The 14,519-nt window shown below is 37.3% G+C and overlaps 1 protein-coding gene across 11 annotated transcripts in view; it reads right to left on the bottom strand.

Moving 5' to 3' along the window:
- ehbp1 (EH domain binding protein 1) overlaps positions 1-14,519 on the bottom strand; it is a 130,958-nt gene that overhangs the window by 60,707 nt on the left and 55,732 nt on the right. For all 11 annotated transcript variants that reach the window (XM_079633781.1, XM_079633783.1, XM_079633785.1 and 8 more), the window contains 2 exons: positions 6,171-6,349; positions 1,981-2,029 (listed from right to left, as the gene is read on the bottom strand). In XM_079633781.1, coding sequence (XP_079489907.1) covers positions 1,981-2,029; positions 6,171-6,349 — 228 coding nt within the window. The remainder of the gene's footprint in view (positions 1-1,980; positions 2,030-6,170; positions 6,350-14,519) is intronic.

Here is a 14,519-nt window from a genome sequence, read left to right as displayed (position 1 = left end):
GGCTCTCTCTCGACACACACAGAGAAAATAATTCTTTTCACTGCCTGTATGACCAAACCTCCTCTCCCCTCTGCTATTGATTGCTCTTATCTGTCATATTTCAATGGAGATTATTGCAATCACGGCTGTGCCAGAGAGGGTCGCGCTGATTCTATCACATGGAAATGAATGCAGTTATATAAATGTGTGTGTTTTGGGGCTGTATAGAGAGTGCTCTTAACCTCCTCAGCTCGGGATAGTCATTTATCGTTCAAAGAGGCCGAGAGTACGCACACTTTAGTTGTGTTGGAGAGAGGAAAGTTGTGTATATGATAGTCACTGAACGAGAGGGCAGGAAATGAAGTCAGGAAGTGACTGCAGGGATAAAGTGATGACAGATGAAAGGAATAATGGGAGAGCGCAAGGAGCACATTAAACACACCTAATAAAGTCTAAATGGAGTAAATCTGAGGGTTGAAATAAGAGATAATCTGCAGCACTCCAGAATACAGTGATCAATCAATGGAGCGGAATTACAGAGGAATTAAGTTTTATACATCCACAAATCCAAAAAGATTCCAAACAAATCCAGGAAGCAACTCTTCAGCAAATATACATTTGTTTCATATCATGCGCTGCTGTGCATTGTGTGTGTGTTTTGAGGGAGACAGAGAGGAAGAGAGATGCTTGGAATAATCCTTGTTGGCACAGCCACCTGGCGGTTTATTTAAACAGGATTTTGAGAGTTGACAGCAATATCCACACCTTCCTCGCTCGCTCACTCACTCACTCACTCTCTCTCTCTCTCTCTCTCTCAAAGCCCATTTGTTGCGCACATCCCACTGAAAATTCTTGAATGAATGGAACACGGTATAATGTAAAACAATAACAAGAGAGAGAGGGAGAAAGTGACAAAAAAGTGAGAAAAACAAAATTGCGCACGTGAAAAAGTTCAGCTAAAAATGAAAAGGAAGAGTGTGTGAAAGGCAGATCTCTAGGGCCAGGACTGAGAATTTCTGCGTTAACTTTGCTGTACGGCCGTCATCATTATCTGAGCAGGTGCTTTGGTTTTTATGCTACCATTCAAAAGTTTAAGGTTTAGTGTTTTTTTTCTTATTTTTTAAGAAATTAATACTTTTATTCAGCAAGGATGCATTAAACTGATTACAACTGAACTGACAGTAAAGACTTCAAAATAAATCCTTGCTATTCATCAAAGAATGTTGAAACAATGCATCACGGTTTCCACAAAAATATTAAACAGTTTTCAAAATTAATGATAATAATAAAAGTTTCTTGAGCAGCAAATCAGCATATTAGAATGATTTCTGAAGGATTGTTATAAGTACATTGTTAAAAGCGCTATATAAATGAAGATGACAGGATCATGTGACACTTAAAAATGGAGTAATGGCTGCATACATTTATCACAGGATTTGCAATGACAAGAATAAATTACGGTACTTTAAAATATATTAAAATAGATTTTTTAAAATATTTTACTGCATATATATAAATATATTATAATAATGTTTCAAAAGTCTATAAGGGCTTGGGTCGTGTCTAGCAATTATACTTAATTTAAGAACAAAAGAAGTTAATGGAAGTTCTTCACAAGTTTACGGTGTGTGTGTGTGTGTCTTCTGTTTAGACCTCATTTACCCTACATTTTCCTCTAAGTGTGTGATTAATATCCCTTTATTTCTCTCTCTTTTCTTCTCTCTCTGTGGAGAAGCCTGTAAAGTTTATTTATAGCATGTTTATGAATTATGATGCTATCTTACGACTCCCAGGTGACTTACTCCATCCACACAAACACGAGCAAAAACACACACACATACACTCTTTCCATCAGTGTCGGCAGGGGAGCCGCATTCTGAAAGTGGCAATTAGAGAACGCTGGGTGGGAGTGAATCAGATTTATAACAAAATAAATCACCTATGAGGAGGATTACTGATGCACAAACAAACGGAGAGAGAAAGAGAGTGTGTAGCATTTACCTTTTTGTTGTTTTCTTTAATATCTTGAGGATTGAGAGCCTTGTAGTCACTAGGAGGGAGGAAAGAACAGCGAGAGAGAGAGAGTTAGCTTTAAATATGCATCTCATGTAATGGCTGTAGAACTGTAACATGCAATTTCACAGCTCTGCAATCAACACAACTAATAGAGTGTGTGTGAGTGCAAGCAAAATTAGACACACACACACCCTTTACTCAAGCACTCAACACATTAAACATTTCATCTCTCGTTCTCCATCACCGTACCCACTGTGCGCCTGGGGTCTTTTCTCTCTTTAGCTGGGAAAACAGTAGTGGGGCTACTCGAAAAATGGACAATATCCTTCATTTTTCTTTTATCATAAGCATTCACTACATGTCATTTAAACCTTGATGTGGGCTGGGCACAGTCCCCTAAGGCACAATGCGTTTTAAAAGCCTTTCTCCACATGAAACGGCATTTAAAAACACATCCAGTTAAACTGCATTTTCAGTTGGTAATATTGCAAAGTTCATTTTCTGAGATTTGATTCTATCTTGAATAGTATACCGGTACTACAATTTTCTTTTACATTTTCAATCCCTCCCCAACCTACTCAGAACAGACTGCATTAGAGGATGTAAAGTAAACTGTAACCGTACAAAAGATAATGAAAATGAATAAAATAATGATGATAAAATAAACATTATTACAATAATGATGATAAAATAGATTTTAAATAAAATAAAAAGTATGCAATAGTTAGAGTCCCCCTGTGGCGAAAATCAAGCTTTTAATGTTGTTTATATGTCTCTGTGTTATTTTTAATATGCTTTAAGATAAACCATGTGTCAACAGGCATGCATTCACTTTTAGATATTCAACTTATAGCCCGGGAAAGTCCCAAAATCGTGCATGACATTGATAATATCAATGTATGGTACAGGATCTGAAATGTAAAGAAGCACGTCATCCACGTATAATGAGAGCTTATGTTCAACACCTCAACTGTTAATGCCATGGAATGAAGGTGCAGATTTTAATATCAGAGATGATGGTTCAATTGCAATTGTAAACAAAAGGGGGCTTAATGGGCACCCCTGCCGAGTGTCCCTTGCAAAAGAAAACTGTTTTGACCATCATTCATTAGTAACCACTGAAGCAACTGGAGAAGTATACAGAAGACATATCCATTCCATAAATCTGTGGGCGAATGCAAACCTATCTATAGCGAAAAAAGATAGTCCCATTCCTCCCGATCAAATGCCATTTCGGCATCTAATGATACTATAATTTCAAAATTATAGTAAAGATTATAGTTTAATTATAGTAAGGGGGGGGGGGGGGGGGTGAATAACAATAAACCTGTCAGATTAACAGAGATGATATTGACTAAGGGAGACTAATCAGATGGCCTGTAATTTTGCAAAAAAAAATTGACATTTGCATTTAGCAAAGAAATTGGTCAATATGAGCTACATTTTGTTGGATCTTTCTCAGACTACAAAATGTAATCAGTGCTTCAGTAAGAGATTTTGGTAGAGTTCCTTAAGATAAAGAATGTTCAAAATATTAAGTAGGAGTGGAGATAATTTAGCAGAAAACTTCTTATAGAATTCGATCGGAAAGCCATCGGGCCCTGGGGCCTTGTCACTCTGCAACGCTGATATGGCCTCAGATATTTTTTGCAGCTGATCGAAGTCTTTTTTTTTTTTTAGACTTAGATCAGCTCCAGGGGATGATCTAAGTCTTTTTATGTTGTGCTCAAATAGTGGGGATATTTATTTGATCAAAAACTACCAATTGAGACTGATCCTTAGGTGTTTCTGATTTACAAAGTCTAGAATAAAAGTTCATACATTTTTTATTAATTGTAAGGGGATCAATAGTTCGTTCCCCATCATCTACAATTTGGGAAATATGTTGTGCTGATGATCTGGATTTAAGTTGATGGGCTAAGAGTCAGCCAGCCTTATCATTGTGTTCATAGAAAAAACACACATCATGACTGAAGAATAAGCTGTCTTGAAGAAATTAAATTATACAGGGTCTGAAGATTTTGGATATTGCCTCAATTAGCTGTTGCCTTTTCCTTTAACTCTATTAATAAAAGAAGTATGTGATATAATGCGCTCGCTTTCATACAGGTCATGGCGTTGCTCTGAATAAGGTCTATTGGGGCCATAAACATTCACCAGCAAGACCTGGGTATGAAATAGTTGTCCAGACATCATGATATAACTGAGGATGAGAAATAACATTAGAAGCAGATTTTATTGTGTAATATTATAGCTGTTCCTTTTGCGTTAGCATTACATTTAGATAAAATGTGTCCCACCCATGGTTTCTGTAACTTAAGATCAATTAAGATCTGTTTTAAGATCAAAGACAATTAAGACCTTTAACATTCCATGATGTAAACCTTTTCTGTCATTCCTTCTCTACTTAAAACATCGGACAGTTAAGTATGAAAGGATAAACAACACTGCACATGTGGCATAAACAAAGCTGGTAGACCATTAAATTACTTAATGTCTCTGACAACAACCCAAAACAAACCAAATATGGAGCATCTATTAAAAAAATAAAGGAAAGGAAAAACACAATCAATGAGGCAGTAAACCAACCCATGAACATTAACATTCTATACTATGTTTACCTCCCCAACTGAGGTAAAATTTAAATAAAAAAAGATGGGGGGGGGGGGGGGTCCACTTATAGTCCATCCACCGGTGTTTTTATTAATAGTACCCTCCCAGACGAAGAAATGAACCGGCATAGTTAAAAAAATATTTTTGATCTTCTTCGTCACTGATCAACAATGCACAATATGACATGACATGAATGCATTCAGCAAACAAGGTACATTTTAAATGCAGGTTGTCACTTAAGGCCAGTGTGTGTGAAAAGTACAGAGAAAAGGTTTAAAAAAAGAAAATGTCTTGATATATGGAAATCAGTGCAAAAGTAACAGATAATAAATCAGTCAATCTCTTTCTTAAATAGACGGCAGCCAGATTCCTGATACTTTAGCGTATGCTAAACCCAGAGGGTGGTTGGCCGTGGCGCTGTCAGCACTGTGATGAATCTGCTGTAAGTGTAGTAATTAAGGAGGATTTGAGTCATTCCTGATGAGACCAAACACAGAAATTTTCAGAAATAAGACAGAGGGATTAAAAACTCTCCATCATAAACCATATTAGACCCCCCAGAGAGAGAGAGAGAGAGAGAGAGAGAGAGAGAGAGAGAGAGAGAGAGAGAGAGAGAGAGAGAGAGAGAGAGAGAGAGAGAGAGAGAGGAGAGAGAGAGAGAGAGAGAGAGAGAGAGAGAGAGAGAGAGAGAGAGAGAGAAGAGAGAGAGAGAGAGAGAGAGAGAGAGAGAGAGAGAGAGAGAGAGAGAGAGATTTTATTTTGATCAAAGGCAACAGCTGATAATGGGTTAACATTAAAAAGAACAATCAATAATAACTGTGAATCTCCATAGTGTCATAAGGCCTTTTTTTGTGTGTATAACTGAGTACTGTTTATTTGACAACCCTAAAAGTGTTCTATGAGTAAAGAGTTACTATAATAACAACTATAGAGTGACTGGTGTAATACGTGTCAGTAGACAAATTGTCACCCTCTTGATCTAACAAAATGTGCATACTGTAATTTTTGTCAATGTGATTGAGAGATGCACAAAAGATGATTCACTTTTTCAATAATAAAAAGTGTTGTTTTTTGTGTGCATTTTCTACATGGTAGATAAAATACATTTTAAAGCAAAAGGAATTTTTCTATTGAATCCATCTGTCTATTTTAGTATTTATAGGTTTAAAAATATATCTTTTCCATTTTATTGAACTGGCAGTGTATAAATCCATGTAAATTTGATGCTAAAGATAAATCTTAAAGCCTTTTGCCAATGGTAGCTGTGGGCTAAAAGGTGTTTTGGTTGTCAACTAATAGTCAACTTACTTCTTGACATAACATTTAACATGTTCACTCCAAAATAAAATTTCTGTCATTTTCTCACCCTTATGACGTTCCAAACCCATGTTTTTTTTTTCTGTACGTGTAGAAAACAAGATGTCACCATTTTCATTTTTGGGTGAACTCTCCCTTTACAGAGGGGGTAAGTTGCATCACCACCCATGCCCTAAAGGAAGCACATATTGTGTGTGCTGAGGCTTATGTAAGAGTGTGTATTGTCATATATGTTCATGGCTTACATAAAGTCAGGCCTGAAGTGGTGTAAAAGGGCACAGAATGCCAGTCCATTCCTCCAGGAAGTGGTGAAGTTGGTGATTTTGACGCCTCTGTAGTTTTTCGTGACCTCGCGACACCAGGCCAATAGAGACTGGCTTGCATTCGGCCTCCCACCAAGAATAGGACTGGGAATTGGACTGGGCTAAAGAAAAAGAGAAAGAGAGGGAAGGGTGTAATTAAAACACAAGTAAATTAATTACATGTCAGTTTTGACATTGAGATCAATATATCTCACAGACTATTTATTCATCAGAACAGTAAAAGAAATACATTCAAATATATATTAAATAAATGAAAGTATACATAACCAAATATTCATGAGCATGCAAAACAGTGGTCCAATAATGTCTTTGCCAGGCTTGTCAATGTACCACCAGACGAACAAAAGAAAAGAAACTTGTGTTGTTTTTCCTTTTCATTATACACAATAGCAATGTGTTGCATAATATATGCAGAAAAGGGAAAGGAATTAGAGAAACACAACTTTTAATTATACGGAAACATGAACTGTAACCCAAATCACACACAACTAATTTAGTCCAAGCCTTGACTATTTTTCAAATACTTACTATTATTCTCTCTTGCACACATATACACACGACACGACCCTCTTATTGTCTCTCTTTTCTTCAAAAGTCCTTAAATTCCAATCAAGAACATCAGATCCAACCCATCTCTCTCCAATTAGCTTTGTAAGCTTAGCTTTGTTAAAAGTCGCCTCTGCTGAAACCCTCTGTCTAATTTGAACAAACACAGAAAAATGCACACAAAAGACTTACATGCTCGTTCTAATGAGAGCTTTGGTCTGTAAGGAGTGTATGACCATGGATAATGTAAACACATGATTAATAAAGACCAGCCTTTGAAGCTGTATCAGTCTGGATTAAGAGTCCAACTAAATGGAGGAACGAGAATTCTAATCCCACAAATCCAGAAACACAAAGCGGCAGGAACCCCTTCGCACCGGGAGTCTGGCCACTTTCGGACATAATCCCGTTAAAAATGGAGACGCCGCGTTACGGATACATATCGCTTGAAATTCATATTCTGTGGTCACACGCTCGCATTTTTCCTCTCACAATAACTTTTTAATAACGATAATCAAATAGCCTGAGACAAAACTTGCAGCTATCTGATGAATTGCAGCCTGATAGATTCCACATCTAAATACAAATCTAACATGTTATAAAAGAGTGCTCATCCTGCAGAAATACATTATCATAGCACAGGTATCTGTATGGATCTGTGTGTGCAAAGGAAGAGAGACTGCCATTCCCCTGATAAGAGCGCTATACATCAGCTGGTCAACATTTCACGCATGTACGGAAGCTTAACAACGCCCCCTTTTGGACACAATTTGCTACTGCAGGAGGTTTCAAGGACGCACAGACTTGAAAAAAAATGCTTGTGAGGGGCCTAGAGCAGACTTATGTAAATTACAGACCAAAACTCAAAAACTATTTTAAAAAAAAACAAGCAATGATATTATAAAGGGAACCGTGACGTCCTAAAGGTGTGGTTTGAGTAGATTGGCAAAACGGTGAAGCTGTAACTTCCTTTAAATTCTTCAAATGCTTGCCTCTTAGATTATCATAATTAAATGCTAAGATCCAAATGAATGCCACCGAGGGCAAGTGTGTTATTTGTGCGTTTATACATCCTTCTGCACAATCTGAAAGGTTAAGGTTGTCTTGAAAGAGCAGGAGGGAAAAGTCAAGTGAGGGGCCCTTGGGGCTCCAACAGCCTTTTTACTCTAGAAAGAGACGTGCACACACACAAACAGACTAATAACAATGCTCAGGAAGCAACCACAACAGTAAACACAGATGAATACAAACAAACACCCAACAATGAAGTACAACAGTTGTATTATTTTATGTGAAGAAAAAAAAAACACATTTACATAGTCTGAACCTCATTTAGAGGAGAACATTATTGATGAGTAAAGCTTTTAAGTTTTCAGCTTTATTCTTCCTTTCATTTTACTGTTGTTTCTTTTGTGATAGGCCCAATCTGTTCAGTGACCTCAAACTAGGATGCTTGCTTTTAATTATGAAAAGCAAATTCCTCGTATTAAAAGGTCTCATATTCAATCAGAGATCAACAACAGTGATTTACTGAATACTGCACATGTATTCCCTGCATACACACACACACACACACATGCTACATGGGGGCGGGGAGGAACACGTTAAGCTCCACACAAATGCAAAAATCCGCAACCACTTTTCCATGTCACTTTTCCGCCATGCATGATAAGAGAGCTGTACGTTCCTGAGGCAGTCTTTGCTCCTTTTAAGAGATGTTTGAAGTAGCTGTCTAATTTCAGCTCAATAATTACCTGGGATTACCGGGCCAGGTGCTATTAAAGCAATTAGAAGACAACAGCCGTTTAGGAGCACTCGGCTCTTTAGGCTAACAGTGCCCTGTGGCAGCTTTACAGCGGGAGGAAAACAGTAACACTGACACACCAAGACACGTTTAAACTCTCAGGAACCATGGCTTACTTCATTCATCCTCCACTGCTGTAAAAATGAGCTGACTCCAGAGTGCCTACCTGTCCTACTGTCAATGACTGATATGATCCGTTGTAAAAAACTAAATCTGCTAAAATGCTACATTTGCTAAAGTGTTCATTTTAAACTACTACTTTTGGGGATTGTTCACCCCAAAAATGTAAATTCTGTCATCATTTACTCACTCTCAAGTTTATCCAAAACTTTTCTTTCTTATGCGGTTTGGTTCCCGATATTCTTCAAAATATATATTTTTTTGTGTTCAGAAATAAATTCATACAAATTTGGAACAACTTGACAGAATTTTTGGGTGAACTATCCCTTTAACTATAATGTTCAAATACATACAAATGAACTGTTCTGATAAGATATAAACTACTGAACTGTTCCAAACTGATTCACACATAACGGCCGACTAACTTATTCAATTTGATATCTGAATGTTTCAGATATAAACTATTGCACTTATTCATTGGCATTGTTTAAATATAAACTGCTGAACTGTACTTTTCAAAAACGGCTTAATTTTTGGAATGTAAACGGCTAAACTTCAACTGTAATCCATACAGTTCAAATTTAAACTGAATTGTTTAAATATAAACGTAACTTTTTTTAAAGATAAACTTGTCTGCTTAATTGTTTAAATGTCAACTGCTTAACTGTTACTGTTCAAATAAAAACTACTAATAAACTACTAATATAAACTAAACTTATATTTTTAAAGATCAACTTCTGTACCGTTCCGTTGTAAACTTTCAAAAAAACATTTAATGTTTTAATGTAAACTGCTGTTTTCCTGTACAATACATGGTTCAGAGTACTACATGGTACTACAAAAACATCTGAATTGTTCTCAAGATTATACAAGGACTTACAGATTGGATCAAAACAAAACTATCATTAAATTTTGGGTTCTTTAAAAACATGAATGGCTAAACCAAATTCCAGTCATTCCTGTGCATTCACAAAATAACAGTGATTTCAGTAAGATGATGAAGCACTGGAACAAAAAACAGTTCTGATGAAACTGTGTAAAAGTTCTGCCTTCATTCACTAGCTCACAGCACAGAGTGTATGTTCTTACAAAACTACATGTGTCTACAGAAACAACACTGACAGGGATTTCTGGTGTCACATAGAGCGCGTGTACTTATCAAACGCAGCGCTGTCTTGCCCTGAGCAGCGGTCGCGGGGGGAGGGGGTGTGGGGAGAGGAGGAGAAAAATAAACGATTGGCAGCGGCGTGTTTCTGCGCTGGAGGACAGGATTACAGCGCCGTTTCTTCCTACAAACAGAACATATTAAAATGAAGCTGCATTCATCGCTATCCAACACACACACGCACACAAAAAGAGAGGAGAAAAAAACAAAACGGCAAAAAAAAAAAAATCATGCAGCATTTCAACATCTGCCAAAAATAAGATGGAGACAGAAAAGATATTCATTATTCATGATGGCAGCGAACGTACACACACACACACACCTGACACATGGTGGAGGACAGGGGCGAGGAGGGAGGAGAAGGTAAAAGGAGATGAGGAGGGGGAAAACTTAATCTGTGTTGAATGAGAGTAAGAAAGATGAAGGGTGAAAGAGAAGACGTGAGAAAGAAGATGGAGTAAAAGAGTTTGGCAGACGAACTAGGAGAGGTCATGTGATCAGAACGGCAGTATTTTGCTCAAAACCGTTATCCTTTGTACACTCCATTAATATGCTCTTAAAATGACACTTCCCTGTTGTCACACTAAACATTTTAACCTATAGACCTCTAGGGCCCAAACCAATTCTGTGAACTGCAACAGAAATACAAGGAAAAAAAGACTTCAATAAACTGATGCAATCACACACGCATATATTCTCTCTCACACACACACACCCCAAAACAGCGGAAGCTTCAATCACACATCCACTTAAAATGCCTGCGGCAACATCTATCTATGGTGTGTGTGTGTGTGTATACACATTCACAATGTCAGCACTCTAAACTCTTACACACCCAGAATAGTTTTATGATCTTAGAGAGTTGTCTCACAGAATTAGCTGCGATTCGCCAAGTGGCGTTCAATTGTTTATCATTAATTGTTTTGCTTCCTGTAATTGCTTCTCAATTATTAAACTGCACCTTGAATCTAATGACTAAATTGTCCCTAAATGTGTCTCTCCGTACCTGTCTAAATTACCTTGGATATTCAATTGTGAAAGATTCATTGAACTGCTTTGAACCAAATCAAAAGCTCAATTATAAAAATGAGAAATCGCATGGAACATGACGCTACGGAAACGCATATTATAGACATTAAAGTAATATCAAATTACCATTATAATTATACGGTGTCATTTCAAAACTGCAAACACTGAAGCCCGCATGGAAATTCAAATCACAAAGCTGCGGCCTCTCCAATGTGAAACGTTTTGAAGTGGAAGAGATTGTCATATCTGACAGATCAATAAAAGAAGGGATTCGACAAGTCATCAGCACAATACGATCTTTCAGATCGGAAATGTACGAATTGCGCAAAAAAAAAAAGATTGTAACTTTAAAAAGTATATTCATATCTTGTGCTTCCTTAGATTTTAAGTGACAAAGAAAGATGTTTTCACCTCTGCTCAAACAGCACCAGTTTCATATGAATTTCATCATTTCCAATGACAAACTTACCAAGTTTTCTTACAGAAACGAGCGAAGTTCATTTGCCTAAGCTTGAGGCTGAGGGGGAGTTTTTTGGGCCTTGTACAAAAACACAAAATATGCGAGCATGACTAAATCACATTTCCGGGGCCTGTTTCCCATGCTAAGCTACACGGCTTTAAAATTTCAAACACAACAGCCCTCGCTAAAACATAAGAAAATTTGGGAGGATACGAGCGAGAGCAAATCTCCCGCACGCGCTCGTGTGCTATACATGTGTAATGTGGTGTAATCTAACGTTAGAGGCGGTGAAAACACTGGCGGAGAGGCATAGCCCAAAACTCGGAACTGTGTAAATGAGCTTTATCTAGTGAGGCCTGCACACACGCACACACACACACACAAAAAAAGGTATTTAGAAGCAAAAAAGGCGACTGGCACGGGGTTAGCTCTCTGATAGAGGGAGGCAGGCGATCATGAAACATATCGAACGACTCAAATCACTGTAACGCTAAACATCATCAACATGCGAACATTTCTGGCAAAGCGCACGCACAGAACTTAACAACAACCTTCAAATTACCGCCACACTACACAAACAATATGAAAAAAAACGTGATTTACTGAGGCGAATCTAGACATGAGAAAAAAACAAACATATAAAAGATTTTTTTTTGTGTGTTAAAGCAGCGTTGTTAGTTAAAGCAGGGATGAGAGGGTGTGTAGAGCAGGAAAAACTAAATCTATACAGCGCTAATCTGCTTTAGACAACACTCCTCTACAAACAAATTACAGGAGGCGAAGTTCAGCGATCTGCTCTGATAAAGCTGTCATTTATCAATGAATCCGCAATGCACACGGAAACTCATTAAGAGCAGAGCAGCAGTAATACTGCGCAAAGAAGAAGGAGGGAGAGAGGGATGAGGAGAGGAAGAGAGGGAAACATCAGGTGTGCTCTGCTCCGCTCCGCCGTCAGATCGTTGTCCGCGGAGGTACGGTCTCGTTGGCAGATGAGAGCCCTGATAAGCGAAAGCAATTAAAAAGAATATAATTACAAAGTCACCCCTATCTGAACGAGGCCTTGATCAAAACACGCCCACGTCAATACGTCGGCCGGAGTGTGAAGCGGGATCGATGGAGTCAGGAAGGAAGGCTTTTACCGTGGCATGTTTCACACCATCAAACGGCATCACGCATGAGAGATGAGACGAGACGCACACTTACGATAATGAAAGACATAAAAACGTAACCAGCAACAGATCGACAAGCTCTCTACATGACAAACGCCAGGTTTACTTCACATTAAATGCTGTGATTCTCAACCATGGGTACGTGTACACTTGGGGGTACTTGAAAGGGTTTTGAACCTATACAATAGAAAAAAAAAATTAATTATTAGTGATTGATGCCTTATATTTTTCCTAGTTTTTTTTAAAGGAAAGAAACATTTGTGTGTAATGTGGCCAAGTTTACCAATTTGTGTGTATATATTCTTTATTTCTTTACTTTTTTGTTGTTTAAATAGGACTTAAAATAGATAGTTCACCCAAAAAGTCTGTCATCATTTACTCACCTTGATGTTGTTCAATACCTGTATAATATTATTTTGTCTATAGAACAAAAAAGATGATATTTTGAATAATATATTGTTTTGTCCATACAGTGGATGTCAATGATAACTAACCTGTTTAGTTGTAGGAATAGTTCACCCGAAAATGAAAATTATTCCATAAATTACTCACCCTCAAGTATGGGCATTATGGCAACATTATCATATTACAATTGTTTTCAGGAAAATCACGATTCACAAATTTATCACGTTTTTTTCATGTTGGTTTTACTATTTTACAAGTGATTTTAAAAATGTACTCTCTTACAAGGTAAAAAAATATAAAAGAAAAAGAACGATAGAACATTTAGGCAAATGTAGGGATGCGCGGAGATCTTTATTTCATTATTTTATCTTTGTTATTAAAAATTTGAACAAAGATGCACATTACAAATACAACTAATTAAATAAACAGTGCTTTATTTTTCACAGTAGGTGGATTTAACAGTAGTTTTCAAGTGAGAAAATAAATAAACAAATATAAAAATAAAACGCTACATACACTATAAATTATATACACTGATTCTACTGAAGTTTAGTAATTGCCCACTGTTTGACAGGCTTTTAGTGTTCGCACACTTCGCACCCAGAAAAGTACGTCAGAACAGCATGCGACTAAAATGTTTAACCATCTGGCAAAGCTTTAAAATGCTTGCAAATAATAGACTTTTGTGATTGTGAATAACTGTAATCTCACTTGAGTGTAACCCTACCTCTGCGTTAAGGTGATGTGAATGTACATCATGTTGTACAGTATATTGAGACTGAGGCGCCAGAACTGACAGAATGCACTGAGGCACGATACTACGATTCTTCTTAAAAAGCAGAACGTGGAGACATTTTAAGCGCTCACGATCAAAAATGGTGATATCGCACACCCATACCCAAGCCATCCTAGGTGTATATGACTTTCTTCTTTCAGAACAATCTGAGTTATGTTAAATAATATCCTGGCTCTTCCCAGCTTTTTAATGGCATTAAACAGAGTTCATGTTTTTGAAGCTCCAAAATGCGCATCCATCCATCCATCCATCACAAAAGCAATCCATATGACTTCAGTGGGTTAATCAATGCTTTCTGAAGCGAAGTGATGAAAAATAACCATATTTAAAACTTTATAAACTATAATCACTGGCTTCCGGCAACGACCGTACAAGATTATTTAATATAACTCTGATTGTGTTTGGCTGAAATAAACAAGTTATATACACCTAGGATGGCTTGGGGGTGAGTAAATGGAGACAATTTTACATTTTGAGTGAACTATCCCTTTAAGATGAATGATAATGCTAAATTATCTCCATAATATGAGATAATATGAATAAAAGAAATGCTAGTTGATAAATAGGTAATTGACCAATTTGATGGACCTGGTACATAAAGTAAATCAAAATAGTTTGCAAAACACTGCATTAATGAGTCACAAAATCCCATGAGTCCAATAAGAAAGTAACACTGTACAAACAGCTTGCTGAAGACATCCACCAGAGACATGGGGAAGGTTGGACACGCATGCAAACACACAGAATGGTTGGTTATTAATTCTGCTGCGTTCTGTC

The sequence above is a fragment of the Phoxinus phoxinus genome, assembly GCF_949152265.1.
Source record: "Phoxinus phoxinus genome assembly, chromosome: 13".
Lineage (NCBI taxonomy): Eukaryota > Metazoa > Chordata > Actinopteri > Cypriniformes > Leuciscidae > Phoxinus > Phoxinus phoxinus.
This window is presented reverse-complemented; position numbering and strand designations above follow the sequence as displayed.